General features: G+C 31.9%; 1 protein-coding gene across 4 annotated transcripts in view; it reads left to right on the plus strand.

Annotated features, from left to right (window-relative positions):
• Window positions 1–17072, plus strand: part of LOC132716743 (proton channel OtopLc-like) — a 30544-nt gene extending 13472 nt beyond the window's left edge. For all 4 annotated transcript variants that reach the window (XM_060700070.1, XM_060700071.1, XM_060700072.1 and 1 more), the window contains 7 exons: window positions 10052–10172; window positions 11589–11764; window positions 12287–12447; window positions 12637–12797; window positions 14345–14486; window positions 15045–15242; window positions 15681–17072. In XM_060700070.1, coding sequence (XP_060556053.1) covers window positions 10052–10172; window positions 11589–11764; window positions 12287–12447; window positions 12637–12797; window positions 14345–14486; window positions 15045–15242; window positions 15681–16381 — 1660 coding nt within the window. In that variant the 3' untranslated portion in view covers window positions 16382–17072. The remainder of the gene's footprint in view (window positions 1–10051; window positions 10173–11588; window positions 11765–12286; window positions 12448–12636; window positions 12798–14344; window positions 14487–15044; window positions 15243–15680) is intronic.
• The last annotated feature ends 3898 nt before the right edge of the window (window positions 17073–20970 follow it).

Raw genomic sequence — 20970 nt, forward strand, 5'->3', positions numbered from 1 at the left:
GAAGCAACGTTTTTTTTTTGTTTACAGATGCAAGTTATACGCATAAGACCTTTTAGCACACAATCAATTTTAAAGAATTGCATTGTCAAATTTACGATTGTCCCACATATGAAAACATTCTTAAATGAATGGAATATGAAGATGCAAGAGTCTTAGTCCTATTACTTTTTGAACAACACTTTTAAAGCAACTTTATCATATCCATATATAATCTTATCATAACATGCACATACTTCTTTCAATGATAATGGGATCTTAAACGATTTGGAATTCCACTATTTATTTTACATATCAACAGAGAAATACCTACCAAAGGTTAACGGTCAGCAAAATCCAGATGTAAGCCATTAATCTACACAACAGATATGAGATATGATTATTTTTTATACATACATTTTTCTGGTCATTTAGCACCATGTGGTCATAGAGAGCTTGCTCTGTTATCGGAGTTATTTCTTTTAACAGTCTTTGGATCGAATCGCAAAAGTATAAAAATGTATATGAATGTGAACCTTACTTCCATTAAAACCCTGCATCTCATTTACTTTGTTGTTTTTGAATAACTATTTTGTTGTTTTTGTTGTTCTTTTTTTGTGAAGTCTGTGAATTCATAAGCACTTGTTTTTTGCACGACTGGCGCATTTTTTTATTTGCAAGAGATTAGATAAATTGACGCTGGAATTATGTTTAATTTTGAAACATGTTTGAAGAATACTTTTTCCCAAGGAACAGGGGGTAACGTTATGTATACTTAGGTATATATCGTTTTAGGAAAAAGTTTTCGTTTGATTTCTAGGCAAAAATACCAAAATAAGTAAATAAATAGTTAAACAGACAAAACCAAACCAACTTTTGAAAAATGATGGCCGTTCAGTCGTGAAAATTACCAGTTTAAACCACGACAAATGAAAATAGAATACACAATGTACTAAGCTCAATCGGTTGAAATCTCGACATTGTGGGTTCGATTTCCGGGCTGGCCAGCTAAAACTGCTTATCAGTCTTTCGGATCGAGGTCCCGTGTATGGATGCTTAAACACTTGGCACGATAAAGAACCAGGAGAATTGGGGCATCTTTCTGTATCTGTAACTGCACTATCCTCCAAAATATAAAATGAATAATACTCTTCTGGAAGACTCGCCCATATGGGCAACCGGTGGCGAGTATAAATAAACGCAAACTCACACACATTTGTCTAAGATTATCGAAAATACAATCATTGAGTGAAACCTATCCATACGATGCAATCAATTAAAATGTTGCTGTGTTCTTCATCGGTATAGATTCTGAAAAAAAAATCAAGCAAAAGTTCTTAAAAATAAGCTTCAAAGTCCTATCTGCGGATGTTTCTAAATTCAAAATTTCAACAATATCATGTTTAAATGTTTATTCCTGCTTAAGCCGGTGCTAAGGGGCGTGGACGGTAGCTTTCAATTTACAATCGAGCAATCAAAATTTTCAAGATTGCATTTTTGGGTTTTCTTTAGGAACATTTTTTGTTCTATCTGCGAGCGTTCTATGTAAGTATTTCCCTATGATCCTATGATTTTTTTGCTTATCATGTTAAACTAATAAAGATCAAATATACTGATAATGAAATGTTTAGTTATTTAGATGCTATCTCAATGGCCTATATACTTCGTGTTCATATGAATCAGAAAACATGATTTACAGGCGGACTTTTATTTCAAATGAAGTGTTATATAAATTGAATGATATCTAGGAAGTTTTTTTACCTAATTGAAATAAAGTGTAATAAAGTGAAATACGTGACTTTATTTATAAGAATTTTTTTCTTTGGTTTTATATTGTTTTGATGGATGTTTTGATAAATCAGATGTAGAATGTATTTGAAACAAAACATCTTCAGATGATAATAATGATAATCTAGAATAGACTATGATAAATAAATATTGCTGGATTATTTCAACTCAAGTCATATAAACCAGTCGAAGAAATGTAAGTGGCTTTAATAGTTGAATGAAATTTTTGATTACTGTTTACCTATGCATGATTGGTTAATTACTATTTTGATACAATTTAAATAAATCTGGAATATATAGTAGTAAAGATAACTTGGAAGCACCAGTTTAATCAACAGCATTCGAATCTTCTGAATTGTTATTTCATAGTTGTAGTCTGAAGGACTCCGAAATTTTCACTGAGTCACTCTTGTTATATGCATAAATGCATTATTTCTTTTTTTTTCATTTAATAAAGATCATCTTTTAACAGCAAAAGGTGTAATATTTGTACCTTTTTATTAGCATAATGATATTATGCTTTAAACAGACGTTCATTTTTTATCAATATATGTGTCTTTATTGATAAAAGGAACATTGTAATCCAATGGTCGCTTGCTCGATCCTTCGGCAAGGCTGAATCTTATGGTCATTTGTCTCGTACATCTGGTATCATGTAGGATAAGTAGTAGGCTTCTTGCTGCGGAAAAAAATGTTGAATATGGCCAAAATGTGTGTTGATGTCAAGTAAAAAAAAAGAACACATACAAAAACGTTTCATTACTTTGATTAACTGTTGAAGAGCATTGGCCCATTGGAATTAAGGGTGATACACTGACTGGTTTTCTGTGATACATGACTCATACAAGATTTACTAGCCAACGTAACGGAAGTTTCGATCACCGAAATAATTCACTTGAGAGCTTCAAAGCTTTAAACGTTAGTCAGATTATGAATCTCTTTGATAAAAGGTAGATATATGTCTGACTGTAACATGCGGAGACTTGCTGTCCAGAATTAATAAGCTTCTGTCAAAAATAAAGCTGAATAATCATAATTGATTGCCATAAGATATAAAATGAATACTTTGATATAAAGATTCTCAAATTATGCTCATGTATACAAAATTAAGAAATAAGTTCGTCAGTAAACGGAGGGAATCAGTATTGAATAATCTATAGTCTTTGCTTTAAAAACACATAAAAATCAAATGAGGAAAAAAAACAAACAAAACAAAACTATCAAACAAAAGCCAGAAAAAACACAACAAAACAAACAACAACAACAAAAACAAACATCAAAAATACAAAGGCAATTTTAAATTTCGGGTTCCATTGCCGTTATCCTTTCTTGTTATAAAACAGGATCAAATATTTCGCATTTATTTACATCATTATGCTTTTATAAATTCTGTATATTAAATTATCCTTTTTGATGTAAAAATGTTCTGCATCCGTTTGATGTAAGGATACTCTGAAAACAGTATGTTACCTACTGATTGATTATATGGTGCATCTGTTTCTCCAGGAATGTGCAGAGTTCTGACCCTGTAATCTTGTATAAATTTATCAAACTTTCATGATTTTATGATATACACAAGTTTATGGAAGTCGATTATCCATCTTCTTTTTATTTCGTTTCCTCTTGCATAACCCGAACAACAACAATATTCGTACGCGCAACAACAAAGTTCAATGTCATTTACTTTAATCAAAACAAAACAACAACAACAAAACTTCCAAAAATACGTACAACGTAATCTTTTTCTCGAAAAACAACATTCCTTAGCCTTTGATGTGAAAATGATATTAATAAAATATAATATCATTTCTGTCCATTTCATAAACAAACACGTCCGAAATTTTTCTTATAATTGGGTCAAAAGCGCGAAAATCCTTTATTTAATTTCTTTTATCATCAGCTTAATATTAAGTGTAGTGTGACATTGACAGTGTGAGGGATAGGGCCAGAATCCAAATAGAAAAGTTTATGAATTAGTTTTTTGACTTTAATATAAAAAATAAGGGGCGTCCATCGTTGAGTGGTTAATGTCGGTCACTTAAAACAACGTAACCCTCACCTCTTTGTTCGAATCCTGCCAATGACTTTTGAATTTTTTGTGTGCAGGCGATTAAGCTAGCTTTCGGAACGTCGGTGCCCGTTCGTAACTAAAATAATGCATAAATGTCTTCTTCCAACAATTAAGGTAGAAAGTCGCCATACGAACATAACAATGTTGGTGCAACGTAAAACCCAACCAAAAAATAACAAATAATATAAAGGAATCAACTCATATTTAATAACCATCTTGTTTTGTGGTCATACATTTTTTTCATTTGAAAAGACAAAAGCCATATCAGTTAACAACCGTGAAAAAATTTACTTGCATTAAAAACGACAACATTTTATTTTTATTGCGGAATCTGTCCCAAAGTCAAGTTAAGTTATTACATTTATCTGCTGAAGATGCCGTGAAGTCATTGAAATACCTATTGGTTCAAAATGTAAATAGTAAGATGGGCTTAATAGAAAAGTCATAAAACGGGGAAATCCCTCTACGTGCACAAATTAAACAATATGCAAAAGTGAAAATCGTAGACTGGTTTTAATCGAGTCTGTAAATTCTAGATAATGGATAGTATAACATTTCTTACACTCCCTAAGCACCGGCTTAAGCAGTATTAAGAATTAAATACATATATTATTAAAATAATTTTTGGCTTGCGGTCAAGAAGTTGGCAGACATTTTTAGCATCACTATTATGGTAATTATGTTTTCGTATGCCGCCTGACATACATTGTATAAACATGATCATGTTTTTATTTATGTTATTTCGAATCAAAAACACGTGAACATATTCCGCTAATGAGCATCAGAAGAAAAGCATATTTTTCAAACGCTTAATCAAACCAGAACATTATTTCTGTGCAAAATCCATATGGCAAGACAATTTTTATTTATGGAATTGAATCGATTATAAAACGAAAATACTGTTATTCTCGGAATATAATGTAAAAATTAGGCGTATTTTTCAGTTTTTTTTTGTAGTATCTATATATTACACAATATCGTAAGTGCTCTCATTCCAGTTAATATATTTGTAGAGAAACATTTAGCCCTAAAAGCATATGTCGGAAATAAATCAATTAAAACATTGATTTTAACCATAAAATAATAAAACAAATAATGATTTAATAAGGAATTTTCTTTTAAATGTGCTGAAATAATATCTTGAAATTAGCAAGTATGTGTCATAACAATTTCTTCCTAAACAATGTGGATGGGGGAAAGGGGATGGGGTTGCATTTATGACTTGCCCACCAGACCAGCTTGCGCATCCCATTTTCATTCAAATTTTGCCGCACACTTATTTCATCTTTTTAAATTTTACCTGTTCCAAAATCACAGCAATGCATTTCTATTTATACGTATAAGTTTAGAAATGTATAACTTGAAGACATTTCGATTATCAATTTCAAATTTTTATGTAGAGATTTATCGTTTCCAGTGCATACGATATTGATAATTTTATGTAAATGTCAAAGATTATTCTAAGGACACTAGGAATAATCTGACACATCTATTACACACATATAACATCCTATTATCACCTTTCAATTATCAATCAATTAACCAATCATTCATGATCAGTTATCAAAGAGGAACGCAGTCTTTATTTCCGAATGATCCAGGTTTCATATTCAGTGTAAGAAATTGAAGCGTCAGTAATATTATTCTTGTCTTTCAGGCAATTCCTTATTGTAGTTACTTTATATGTAAATGAAAATGAAAGATCCATTTAAAATGAGTTTAACAATTCGACACAGTAAGACCAAGAAAGCGCCGAACTACGTATACACATATTATATTAAAAGTAAAATGCTGAATTTCTATAATTTTAACTTATAGTACGATATCATAATCATAAATAATATAGTGGTTTTGAGTTCGTGTAATTGAAATTTAGATTACTATACCGCCATCAATTACATTATCTAATACAGCGGAAGTTACAATTTCTACAATTGTACACATGACATCATTTGGGCTTAAATGTTGGATAAAAAAATCGCTCCTCTTGAAGAACGGATAGCCGAATATTTTGATACAAGTTGATCATTGGTAACAGATTATTGTATCTACATGTATACAACTACGGCTTTTCAACAATCCATATGAGGTGGCATGGCCAAAGGATTTATGCATCTGACTAGTAATCTAAGGAATTTTAGCCGCCTAGGCTCAATTCCGTCAGGTCAGGGGCAGACTGGTGTTTCATAGTGCAAGAAACTTTACACTCATTACTCAGTACTGGTTAGTGACAGGAGGGGATTTGAAAGTGTGTCTATAAGCTTAAAGCTCCCAGCACAACCGAACTAGAATAAATTCTGCATAAACTAAGTGTTTTCGACCATTTTATCGTTTTATGGGGCTGGGCTAAATTTTTAAGAATCGTCCTTCGAAAAACAGTATACGGCTCACAAATCAACAATAATAAGATATAAGTTTCCGACGAAAGGCCATTTCATTACAGGATTTTATTACCCATAAAAACTGCGGATCTTATATAATTTATGAACCTTTTTGAACATTCTTTTGATATCTAAGCAATAAACATAGCTCCAAAGCAATCATCTTTTACGCTTACAACTCATAATTTTCGTTTGTTTTTGTGGCTATGAACCTGACATTATTATGTTCAACAACATGATTATTTCTGAATGTAGTAGCTTATTTCTCGTGTACCTAGGTAATAGTTAATAAGCTTCAGAAATGGATCTGTAGTAAATTCCTTTCTTATCTTGCCGAATTATATCACATGTGTAACCAGTTAGAAACAAGTAATTAAGGAACTATTTTGTGTTTAAAGTTTTATATAGGAATATCATCAAGTGTATAATCAGAAGTTAATTGCATTTAATAAACACTGTTTACTTTACCTCGAAATTCCACTGAAGCAAGTTTCTATGTTATCAACGCACGTGTCTTGTTAAATTATCACGTGACCGCTTGGTTTTGGAACTTATTGGATACTAAATGAAAGACAAAAGCATGTAAGTCCAATACATTTCTGTATTGATATTTTTTTTGAAAATGAACTGTTCAAGTTTACTACAAAATGCTAAACAAATAACAAATGTACCAAAAATATATCAAATGATATATCAAATAATTCAACTGAACTTTATGTAGGGTTATGACTATACATTTACTTGTATATAAACACATATTACAATTGATTAAAATATACGAAAAATAATCTTATAGAGATACAAGGACCATTGTTATGGTTTACAATACATTCTCACACATATTACTTTTTCTATTTAATAATAACATTACATGATTAGGTGTAAAATAAGTCTTTGTTGACAACATGTCTATATTTTACAGTAACTTAATGCAAAACTATTGAATGGTACAGTCACATATATATTTCATAATTCTACCTTCAACAGAAATCGCAATTTTTTTAAAATGAAGATTTTACGAGACCACATTTTTAATAAAAAAACTGCAATAATGTTTGATATGGTTTGATTAAAAAAATGTCGGGTCCATTTAATAGTTTGTTCCATTTCATTATTGAGAAGCAAATAAACATTGATAAGGGCAAAATAATAATGTGTTTCTGTGGTAAAAAACTACTATTGTTTTCACATTACGGTTTCTACTAACGTTTAAAGTGATATCAGCATTTAGATGTTGGTAATTTCAATTTAATTACATTCACCTGGGTCTAAGTAATGGACCTTTAATTGTATTGTATTCCGCTTTGTCTCTACGGATAAAAACATTTAAATGATGATCACCCTAACTTATACAATGTGTTATAACCTTTGCATGCAGTTAAGTTGTGGTTCAGTTAAAAGATTGAATTTGAAACTTCCTAGTTGATAATAATGAACGAGCAGGTCATATTTGATGAAAATACTGAAGCCTGTTTCATTATTATATCTACATTTCTTACATTAAAATGATAAAATTTAAGTCATAAAGATTAAAAGTATGTATAAAAGGAATGTCTATATAACTGCGTTATTCTGGATAAAGTTCTGCCTCTTGCCTGGTTTTATATTAGATAACTTATAGCTTGAAATTCAATAAACAAGTTTTATTAACCGGAAAGATTGTTAAGTTTAATTTAATTTATGAAGTAACATCATACGTTCCATGGTTTCTACCAACAGTAATAAAGTAAAGTATTTGTGTTTATGATCTGCTATAAATAATTCTGAATGAAAAACAAATGCCAAACCATTTAATAATATGATATTATATTATACCTGATGAAAAGTAATGTAATTACAATACTGAATCTTTATTTAATGTATCCGATTGAATATTTAAGTTAACGGCATTGATAATAACACATTTTAATTCATTATAAATATTCTTTTCGGGAATAAATAACAATAATTCCTCACCAAAATGTTACGTTCTTTTTATATTATCTTGGATCATGAGTATAAGAATAATTTTTGTGAACTACTTCGAACATAAACATAAAAAACACCAGGTTTGAATAATAATCTTATAGATGTTATCATCAGGAGATAGCTTTCTGGAAAACACATTAAATCAAGAACTGTAACACAAAGAAGTGTTAATATAACAGCAAAAAATCATCGAACGAAAATAAGAAAGGTAATTACATTTTGTAAGGCATTCGACCTGGATTGTTTTTATTCACGTACTTGAAGTTCTGTGCATTTCAAACATAATTAAGTTGTGCTTGCCTATGTTACAAATGTAGCATAATCATTGTATCATCTGGATTTCTAATAATTTGTCTCGGCGGTTTATTTATAAATTAAAAAAAATATTTTGTTATTGTTTTGTAAGCTCTGAAATGTTTGTTTGTATGTTTGCTAGAAGAAAGTGCACATCCTTCCTCATTAAAAGGTACTGAAGATTCTCTAAAAGATCACATTTTCAATTTAGGCTTATTTCTGAGTGCATGGGAACACAGTTGGAGTTGACTTTGATGCTGTAAGAACGTTTGTATTCTACAGAAGCAGGTGTAAAATCATCGTTTGCAACACCTGTGTCTTTCTTTTAAAAAAACCCAACAAAACCATGCCATTTTAACCAGTGCGTACAATAGTTGCACATTGATGTTGGAGGTAATTTAGCTTAAAACAGAGTAAAAACACACCTTTTTATGGTTTGTTTATAGAACTTGGCCAGTGTAAAACATCCGTAAAAACTGGCATTTCTATATAGCTCTTATACACTAAAATTTAATCTTTTGGTGTAGATCTATAAGTCCTTTTGTGTTCACATCAGATAGTTCCTAATTCAAAGTGACACACGTCCGTTTGATATATACAATAAGCTTTTATTTGATATTTGAACGTGTTTATAAACAATTTTATATGATGTTTCATAGGAAATCACAGGTGTACTATTTACATCAATGCATTTATATACAGATATATGACTGTTTATAAACAGTACCATAAATATGACTGCTCTATTGACCTTTTTCCGTCTAACTGTGCGGGTAAAAACTCATTTAAGACCATTCAAATGTCAAAATAACCACATAAGGTTGAAACAATTGCAGAAAGGTCAAGGTAATTACACCAAGAAAGTCCAGCCGGTTCATTCTCGTTTGTCAGAGTGGATTTTTATTGTTTGCATCGGTTTTGGAAAACTGAATTGCATAAAGCATCCCCTTGAAAGTTGGCTCAGATGCTTTATTTAGAAGACATCAAATAAGATGAATCTTTAAGATGACGTCATTCCGCTGTTATGAATAAAATTACATATTCCGAAATGTATGTTTTTGTTTTGTTTTATGAAAGTGAAATTTGTGTAAAATTAAAAAAAAATAACTTGAAGAAAAGAGTTTGATTTTGAAGGATGAATGTATAAGGTATAGTCTTTAGCCGACCTTGATCTGTTGTTTAAAATCAGACTCAAATTTTATTCTGTTTTAAATGAGAGCGTTTGACTTTTAACATATGTTGGTGATTTACAAAAAAAGTTTCCTTATCTCAATTGTCAGTTTGTAGTGTCGAGTGGATGCAGAGATAATGATACCTGGTTCTTCAAACGAGTAGCATCATTCTTTGTCTGTCATCAATGTAAAACAACTCTTGAAGGATGCATCCTGGTGAAACAGACATTTTAATGTCAGTTCACCTTCGTTCAGAAATCATTTTCCGTGAAAACTCTGCAATAGACATGTCAAGGTTAACGAGCGTTCCTTTTTAAATACCACCCCGATCTTCTTTAAAGATTAGCGTCCCTTTTTTATTGGCGTAAGATAAACTTACAATATTATTATTTTCGTTCCAGGTCGTCTCTTGTAAAGCTTCTTTGTGGGCTTTATGCTCTGATAATTGTGGTGCTTGGGATTGTATTTGCTACGGCAAATTCACTGACGTCACAGGAAAGGGTACACAGATATTACCTCGAGGTGAGTATGCTGTGTTATTTACAAGATTTCTATGACATGCTACATGTATGTTACGTGACCCACTTTCCTTTTAATTACATAGATACTATTAGACCTTTACAAGCACTAGGACACTTATTACATCTACACCCATGGTTAATTGCACATTCAAGCGTTCGAGGCATTATCATTAGAATATATAATAATTCTTGAGGGTCATGTCATGCAAGCCTCAAATACACAAATTGTGAGTCAACTAGTCCAAAGTGATACGTGAATAACGTCCAGCAGTGTCTGTTGCTCCTAAATTGATAAACATAATTACATATTTCAAATTATTAAGACCTCGAAGCGCATGTTTTCATACAAATTAAAAAATTTCTGCAGTGGACTGACCTTCTACCAACAACTCTTATTTTTTTTCCAGATATATACATGTATTTCATTTACTTTTCTTTCAGACAATATAAATACGAGTAGATTATAAATATTATACATTTTACGATAGTATTTCGTAGAAAAAATCTGCAAAAATCACCATTCCGTCATAAAGAATGTTGATCTGAGTATGGCACCATGTTAAAACATCTGCATCATGCCAATTAAGCAATAAATGGTTGTAGCAACATGTGTGTGGGCAAAACATATTGACTGTTTTATTACAGTAGATACTGTTTTTTGTATATACTTAAATGATTATTTGTTTAGACAATCCGGAATGTATGCTGTATTATCATTCCAGGATAAATATCGTTATCTCATGTTTACCGTATAATTATTACAGAATAAAAGTATTATTGTCGTTTTGAATTTTACACAGTGTAGTCATTTTGCCGTATACAATTTAATTAGCTATATTTGATTGGGAAATTGAAAACCTTCACTTTAAAAAAAAAACAAAAAAAAAACTCAAATCGTAGTATTTGTTTTAAATTAAAGTTTGAGCAAAATATCTTCTGAACGAACTTTGTAAGGATGTTCAACCGAGATGTAAATACAAAAAAAAACTTCGTAACCGAAATTACATAAAATACTATTGTGGGTGTATGATATGAAATAACATGAGTAATCATATGATTCTTTTAAATTGATTAATAGTTATTACAGTAATGTTATCATTATTGTTTTTATGTTGTTGTTTTCTTTTTTTATTTATGCTATAAATACACTTTTTAACACTTATGATATTGATGCACTTTTTAACATTTAAAATTTCTATATCGCACAGCACTGCAGCAATTTATATATAGAAATCATCGTTCTAACCTTGAGTAATTCGTTCACGACCTTGATTATGTGTTTGCAAAAGTGACTCGCTACTAATTATCGTACTTTTACCTGGAAATATATATTCCAGATAGAGTTATTCATTTCATATGTCTCATGAATTATGGCAAGCAGGCAGCTCATGTCGATGTTATACTTATTATATTACAGGTGTTCCTTGTATACCTGTATACTGGCTCACTTCTTGTACTGCTGTACTTCCAAGTGGTTCTCCTACGCGGGGTCAAGGTCAAAAACAGCTACTTTGAAACCAATGTAATTAAAGTGTCGATACGGCCAGATGGAAGCATACAGAAATCTCCAACAGCTACACCTACCCCACACAGGTAACAGTCTTACAGAACGCTAGATATATTTATACGATTAGAGATTGCCCGTTTTACATAGGACAAGTTCAAGCCGTCAAACTTTAAATGATCTCCAAGAGTTTCTTATAGAATATTTGTGTAAGTAATAAGTATTTGTGAAGATATCTATTTTATCTGATTTAATACAGGAAAACTGTTTAGGTTTATAAAAACTTATCATGTTTTAATTGGGTTTTACGTCGCCCCAAGATAGAATAGGTCATATGGCGACTTTCTAGGTTTACTGTTGGAGGAAGATCTTCGGCTACCTCCGTGCAATATTTCAGACAATAACGGGCACTTAAGTAGACCCACCGACGTTCAAGCTGTATAGCTTCCTTTCATGAAGGAATCCAAAGTCCCAGTCGGGAGGGGTTAGGGGCAATTAGTTTGACGTCAACGACCTTAACCACTCGGGCACGGACGCTCTTGAAACTCTTTGTTAAATACTTACACCTCGTTTGAGAGAGATTTCATTGCAAATAGTATTGCGTTTTCCAGGGCACACGAGATCATTGCTGATGATGCTTTACTGGAAAATGGGCGTGGTGCTGAAGAGATATCATTGGCTAGTCGCCACAGTCAGCTGGTCCTTCCGATCGATGGTGGAGTGGCTCACGTTGGAGAGGGAATCAACTTTTACTTAAGACTTGGAGCTTTAGGTATTGTTGTTGGAAATAAGCATGAATGAAAATTGGAATTACATGCAAATAATATATGAAATATTAAACATTTACTCATATTCTAATTATATAACGATCTACAAAATATATACAATATACCGTTTTTTGTGTTTCATGTAGCGGTACCAATGCATCTTTTTAGTTTTTTCCCAATTTGTTGTGTTTCAGCGTTTGCGTTTGGAAGTGTGACGTTGGATGGTCTGCATATTGCGTCATATTTTGAGACACCTGATCAAAAGTCATGTGACAGTAACATCTTCATTTTGGTCTATGTCATGCACTTGCTTTTCACTTTCGTGCAGACGTATTTCCTCTTCAAAAATCATAAGGTAATTCAACATTTCCGTTAAAAAATAACATTATTATTCTTTTCTTCTGCAAAGGCGTTAGCAAAGACCATAAAAAAGTTTGACTTGATGATGCATTTAAGTTGGTTTTGAAGTTATACTTGCACTGGAATGGTATTATTATGATTTTCTAAATTATGTTAACTCAGTTTAGGAAACACAAGGTTACACATAGACAGGAGCACAAAAACTTTCCATGAACTAGCTGCATATCGTAATTAAATAAAATGTATGACAGTCTCTAATTTAGAGAGTGATTTTTTTAATTCGATACTATAGGCAAGCGATTTCATGTCTCCGGCCTCAGGTATTCGACATTCATAGTACACTTTTATTGATGTACTTTTGCAGTTATGTTTGAATTTTCATGTCGATATATGAAGAAACTATCAGAAATAATGAAGTAAACGAAACACTCGAAGTCTGTTCTAGATTTGTAAATGTTTGTTTGTCTGACGAAATAGTCTTGAGGTTCAGAATAAGGAATGTAGTATACAATAGAACAATTAAACCTATATACTTTATACATTGTATCACTATTTAAAGTAATTGTCCGTGTAACAAAAGTAAACTGTTTACTTTAATTTTTAGTGCTTCTGTTTAGATTTCCACACGAAATCTTGAATATTTATTTACTTTACGGAATATTTGTTTGTACGCCTGCTTTTACGTATCAGTGGAAACATTCGCTTGGTGATATGAATTGAATGCCTGTCTTAAGATATCGTAGGTTGGAAGAAAAATATTTGATTTGGGTAGAAACAAATTATTGTACAAGAGGAAACACTTCTAAAAGGCCAATTATGCCCCGTAATGCTTCTATTTTTATTTCTCAAAAATATTGTTTGTGGTATTCTTTCATACAACTGTAGTTTCCAAAACGTTGCTCATTGGCCTATAAAATACCTGAACTGTCCTTTTCTTCTGTTGCTTTTTTTGCAATAAGTACATAATTAATACATAGTGAATTGGTTTGTGTGAAAATCAAAATACTACTTTCTGTAGATTTTGCTACTTTAATGACAAATTATTCACATTAAGCGCTACTTTCTTCAGGTAACAAGCATTTAACATGCCATGGGACCATTATATGACCTTTAATAAATTTCCAATGTTCAACTTTTGTCGAGCATAAATCAAAACGTATTTGATATTTGATCTTTAGTCATGAATTTAACAGAAGAGTTGATCAGCATTCGAAGTTGTGCACCTTTGGTTTTGCATGTGGACTCATTCAGTTTTGTTAGAATTAATGCCCTTGACTTAGTAAAACTTTGCAATTTTCAACTTGTGTCACACGTAGCCCAAAAGATGTTTGACCTAGAGTCATGAAACTTTGACCTTCTTTAAAGAAGAAAATATTATTTTGTTTCTGGGGCATATTATGCCTTTAATAAATAATCATTTCACATTTTAAAGCTTTTACTGGGAAGCAAAGTCTAGCTTTATAATAGCCGAGCAGAAATTTAACTTTTATGTTCTTATCAAATATTGTGCCCTACGTAATGATTTATTTGTTTTTATTTAAGTTGGTCATTGACAAATGGAAGGCAATGGTTAGATTTGGAATGATGCATCTCATGGCGACAAACTTGTGTGTCCTACTGGTTACCGCCATCACGGAAACTGCCGAAGATTACCGACAACAGGATTATATTCAGAAAAATTTAAGTATGTTAAAACCTACGAGAAGTATGAACGATGGCCTTGAACTTGTATCTGAATGCATCTGCGGGTGTTTCTAAATTAAAAATTTTACCATTTCATGTTTAAATAATGAATTTTGCTTAAGCCGGTGCTAGGGGCGTGGACGGTAGTTTGCACTTGACAGTATCGTCCATGAAGGGGCTCAATCCAACCGAGCTTGTAACATTTACAATTTTGCCGTTTTGGGCTTTATTTAGGGATTCATATTTTTTCTCTATGTATCTTTATAGTGTTGTTCGAATTAGTTTTATAAAGTTCCACGATGTCATACTTCAACTTCATAAATGTATGTAGTCAAACGATACATTTATAAGAAAATTGTTTAGTAGTATTACTAGACTTCTAAAATGTAGAATCCTAAGTAATGTGACAAAATATCAAACATATTTAAATTTAGATTAACACAGAAAAAACCTGCAGCCGTTCATATAAAACATTGTCACTTACTTGAGTACATTGCTTAAGAGTTATGATCATGAATATTCCAAACACTATTTATGATACCAGTACATGTTTTTTCAGCTTCTGTGGGAATGAAGTTGAAGAGCTGTTACGAGGATATCACACTTGCACGATCGGCATCGCCCTACCTATTTCCGTGCACGATTATATACAGTATCATTGCGGCTGGTATCATCTATAGGTTATATCAGTATGTTGGGGTCAAGGTCAAACAGAGATGGCCTAGTCATACCTCATTGACAAGTTCAGTTCCACAGGGTAAGAAATGCAATACTTACTGCTACATATTTTATTCGCCAATATTTCAATTCACAAACATTTGAATACTATCTTTTAGTGTATATAAATCTAGTAAATATAAAAGATAATAAAAGACAAAAAGTAAAACTTTCTTCTATTTTTGTATTGTCGGTGAGAGTGTTATCTTGAGGTTTATCTTGCCAGCGTCAATTATATAAAATATCAGGACGCCCAGCAGACATGGAGATAGTTTTTTGCTCTAGTTCGTAGACCCATGTAATTGAGTTTATAAATATTAAGTCTCGGCTGTCCAATTTATGAGCTTTTCAAAAGCAAGGTGGTTAGAAATGTAAACAAAAAGATACTCATCTTGAAAATATAACGTTTTTATCAATGGGAGGATGCGTTTGCTTCTTTGAGTAATGCCTTAACGATTTGTCTTTATTTACGTTGTAGGTGCTACAGGGATCGATTGCGACAAGGCAAACAAGGGTTTGTTCATGGGACTTCTAGTTGCTGTGCTGACCCTTATTGCCATTGCAACATTCTTCGTGTTTGAGAATCGAATTTCTGATTCATCCACCGCTATCAAGGTTTTCTACGTCACAGAACTTGCTCTTATGGTCGTCACGGGCGTTGGGATAGTCTTGGGATACAAGCGTTTGGCTACACTGAAGTTCTTGCCTACGTACTTCCTGTCAGTTGATTCGGTCTTACTCATCGTGGCGCTTGCAGGGTCATACATTTATTTGTTCTTCATACTCATTTCTGTACTTTCAAGTGAAGAGCTCATGGAAGTTGTAGGTGTTTTATCCGTGGTCACAATCGTTTTGGCGCTCATTCAAATCACGTTGCAGATCGTATTCATCTTAGATGGACTTTGTCGTTGCGCGGAGAATGATGTTCAAATGAGTGATAAGCCCGGTCGCTCTGTGGTCACATTCTTGTTGGTCTGTAATCTAGCTATGTGGGTGGTGAGCATGTTTGAAATTAAGAAAACACAAGTTCTACCAATGCATGAAACTTTCTACGGAATATTGGCGTGGAACATCATCACGCATCTGTGTGTACCGCTCTTGATATTTTTCCGTTTTCACTCTGCCATCTGCCTCTCAAAGATCTGGTACAACGCTTATCAGAAAGAAAAACAAACCTGAATGCAGTCTGTATTGTATCTCAATTTATTTTTGTAAACAAAGTGTGGAACAAAAGAGTTGAACTGTAATTAAGGCAGCATGTATGAATGTAATTTACTTACCGAAAAATCTTAATATTTACCCATAATCTCAGGTACAATTCGAATTATCCGTCCAGTTGTGTCAAAGAGACCATCGTGCTACATAAACATCATAAAACATTGTTATTTCGAAAACTGCCGTGTACCTACTCTTCAGCTTAGTTTAACATGCATCTGTATGAAAGAATAGCTTTTTTCTTAATGAATATTTCAAAAAGGCACTGAAATGTCGTCTGCAATACGGATATACATGTTACATGTATTTGGATATATTTTCAAGCCTACATTGATTAATGCTATAAGAATTTTACATACATTATGCCAGTTGGAACTATGTATGAACATTTGAAAGAATGTGTATAGTGAAACTTAATATTCGTAATTTATTTATTGTGATTTTGTAGTTTGGATTCATAAATGAGAAAATGAGAGTTGATGTAATCATATAATTATGTATATTCTATATAATTGATATGTGTATTTTATGCAAGTGAATATTATGTTTACATATAGAATAGAACACTTTAGGACACTTTGTAAGTAGATAATATATTTCATACGTATGTCTGTACTCCATGTTCTTTAAATAAATATTGTAAAATAAAAGACAATGTGAATTAATTGTTCATTTCAACATTTTCCAAACCAATGCCGATTAAACAGTAGTCAAATCTTTATTTCTCATGTATATAATGGTGTTTAAAAACGCAATGCTTGTCTCTCGAATCAATAATAGTACAGTCCCTGGAGACCTTTTGTGTGCAAAAAAATATGAGTAAAAATACCCACAAGAATCCAAGATCAATTACGAAATGTACACAATCTAAACAAAGTCACTATTTTATAACCGTGGCTTACAACGCGATAAATGAAATATATACATGCTTTTTTATAAATACACTTTGGATATGTTTAGTGTAAAGGATAAAATACCGCTAGCTAGAACCGGTGCTACGGGGGGGGGGGGGGCATGGGAAATGTTACACTTTTCGTTCAACTCTTATGAAAAACATTTTTGTTATTATTGTTGTTAAGGATTCTCTTCTTTCAAAAATACGAAACACTAGATTAAACTTGGAATATACTGCACTAAATACAACTTTTACATTGCACAGAATGTACCGAGCACCAGAAAAAAATATATGAAATCAAAAATATGGTTGAAACAAAATATTTATTGGTACATTTAATGCTTTCTCAATCCTTGATCGATGAAAGATAAAATAATTCATTCATTCATAATTGTATATATATTGTACTTATCAGATCAAGTTTGTAAATGAAGCGTAAAGTGGTATTTCCTGTAGTTAAATCAGGCCAAGGACCAGGTAAAACATCAGATTTTATTCTAGATTGATTGAATAAGACCTGACTAGGGAAAATCATGTCAGATAACCGATATTATACACAACAATTCCGAAATGCTTTTTTTTAAAGAAACATTTGATTATATTTCAGCATGTGTCTGTAATCTTATGATCTTTTTAGAGAGCGTTTAGGAAAATGAAATAAATGCGATATCGGTATACCTAGCATTAAATTGTATGCAACGCACTAAGGTTAAAAGATACGCCAAAACTAGTGTGAAAGTATTTTCATTTTGTATAATTGATAAGTGCCTTCTTTAACTGTGTGCCCAAACAACACAATTCTAATATGACACGATGATTTATGGTAACAACAACGAATGTTGTTAATTTCATACTTATATTATCACATGGTAGAACTGTTGCACGATAATGAAATATTTCTGATAAAATTGTTATATTTTCTTATGATAACTAATACGTTCTTGGGAAATGTCCACGATGTTATGGTGCTATAAGTTTAATATTTCTTATCGTATTATGTTGCATTCTATTGAAAACATTCAATTTATCACAACGCTTAATGATGGAGAAAAAATATGATGCAACTTAGTTTCACTTTTCATATTACAAATAAAGAAATCTGACTTGATTGATATGTTAGGCTTATGTTTAGTTTTCAGAATATTAAAAGCTATGATCTACAAATATCGGAATATTTTTCACTAGTTTGAATGTTATTGCTCAAGGATGCAAGTATTTTGGAGATATTTCAACTTAACAATTGATAACATTGGTATACTTATTTAAATTTTGATATTTGACTATATCAATAAGCATTTTCTTTTAATATGTGAACTTAACATTGGAGCTATAATTATTCTTTTTCTAGCTTTGTGAGCGGCTTAAATCATATAAGTGTTTATGCTGCATTTCTATTCCTTTTACTAAGTTCATATCCCTGTTAGAATTATACAAGGTTTTTACAAAATACCACTAACCATTTATTTTGCACAAAAGTGACCTGAGGGAAAACAGCTGCGATATAAGAATCAAGATTGAAATATTCTTGAAAAATTTTAAGCTTTCAAGCAAACTAGCAGAACAAGATTTATCTAGTAAACCATCAGAAAATTTCTATGAATCACCAAAAGTCGGTGTATGTATACTTGTATAAGTTCTTATTTCCTTCCATTTTAATAAAACCGAACTAAATATTGTGTAATGAGAAGTATAGTACATTTAGTTGATTTGATTTAAACGGAGGAGGTAGCATCTGTAAGAGGCATTTCTGTAAAATAGTGAAAAACAGAATCCCTAAAGAAAGCCCAACACGACAAAATTGAAAAGCCGTCAACACAATAATATTGAAGATTATTCCGGTTCCGGGGTGGGGGGAGGTTTGAGAGATGATCTCGATGTCGCACTTAAACATGATCTCTCATGGAAAATCGAACTGGACCTGCAATTTTCATATAATACTGTTATTACCATTGATTTGGAGGGGATAAACCGTTATTTAGATTTTCTTTTTACGTATCTCACTTCAGTGCTGTTATATTTTTCTTGTTCTTCCAGCACATTAGTGTTAAAGATGGGATACCACTGAAACCGGTGCTAGGGGGCGACATGTGATGCGCTTGAACAATATCTCTCATGGACAGACTCATTTAAACCGAATTATTTAAACCGAGTCTGCAAATTTGATACTTTTGTTGTCCTTGCTTCCGAGAGATAACCCCTTTTTCAGATTTCTATAAAATATTGGTCATACACTGTGTCTAAATTGAATTAATTCAAACATTTTCACTCATATGTAAATACAGAGCTTATTCTTTGTACTCATTTTTAGAATCTCATTTTAATAAACATATTTTTTTTATTCTGTAATAAAATTGCCTGGGCAAATTCTACAGGATTATTATTTTATCATTCTACGAGTACATGCATGATCCTAAAACACAGAAATGTGTACAGATACTTTTGCCAAGTTATAACAACACATTGTCTAGCCAAATATCTTGTTTATGAATTCACTTGAATTCATTTCAAACAAGTCGATGTTTTTTTGTGTGTTTTTATCAGATAAGTTGGCAAGCAACATCTTTTTTTGAAACATTTTGACCAAAATAACGCAAATTAAGTTTTTTTGAAATTATAATGAGTGTTGAGTTGAACTGCAATGTTAAGTGATATATATCCTCTAGATTATTTTCAAAGAACTTTTTAATAAGCATCAAACGCTGGACAACAGACTAAAGCAGCGTAATCAAGTAACGTTTAAGATTTTTAATGTACACTAACTTGTATTGAAAAAATGGAATAAGTTATGCTTTCAAAACAAATCATATCTCACAGGATATGATACAAACTAGCACTGGAACATAGCGATCATTACTATTTAAAAAAATACCCTTTTGAAAAAACTGGTAGATATTAATGTATCATATAAAATAAAATCAGTTGAAATTAGTTATTAGATAAATATTCTGAAATTATATTTTTCAGAAAATTCATCCAAATCTTCTTCTGTGGCAAATTTGTATAAAACTTAAAAGTAAGCCATTTGATATAAGCCTCACTACCTGCAATATATTTCATTCATAATTTCAAAAACAGAAATGTGCAAAATATTTGTGCCAAATTATAACAGACAGATTGCCAAAGGATTTCCCTTGTTGATATATTCTTATTTCTTCAAAGCTTTAAAACTTTTGAAAAAATGTCGAATGAATGATCGATAGGATGAAGCGTTCAGGAGATAATTTATTTGGAGAAACTTTGCTTCATCTGAATCCGCAAATATGACAGAAATACAACAAATTATACCAACGGATACTATGATACGTTGTTAAGTAGAGAAAACGGAATCTCTAAAGAACGTCAAACACGGTATAATTGCCAATGTTGCAAGCTCGGTTTGATTGGGCTTGTTCATGGACGGTAGTGGTAAGTGCAAACTTTGTCCACACCCCCAGCTCAGGTAAAATTTAAAAATAAAACATAATAGGGTGAACATTGAAAGTACAAAATATCTCCAGATGTATTTTACGGTGGTTATCATGGAATCTTCAATGTGGCACTTTCGCGCCATTCCATGAAAGGCGGCGTATGGTCCTCACGAAAAAGAAAGCGTGTGCCCAAAACGAGAAAACAATTGGTGGAATAACCATAAGTTTAAAAAGGTAAACGGCAACGCACT

The sequence above is a fragment of the Ruditapes philippinarum genome, unplaced genomic scaffold (assembly GCF_026571515.1).
Source record: "Ruditapes philippinarum isolate M1 unplaced genomic scaffold, ASM2657151v2 ctg889_1_1_1_1, whole genome shotgun sequence".
NCBI classification, from domain to species: domain Eukaryota; kingdom Metazoa; phylum Mollusca; class Bivalvia; order Venerida; family Veneridae; genus Ruditapes; species Ruditapes philippinarum.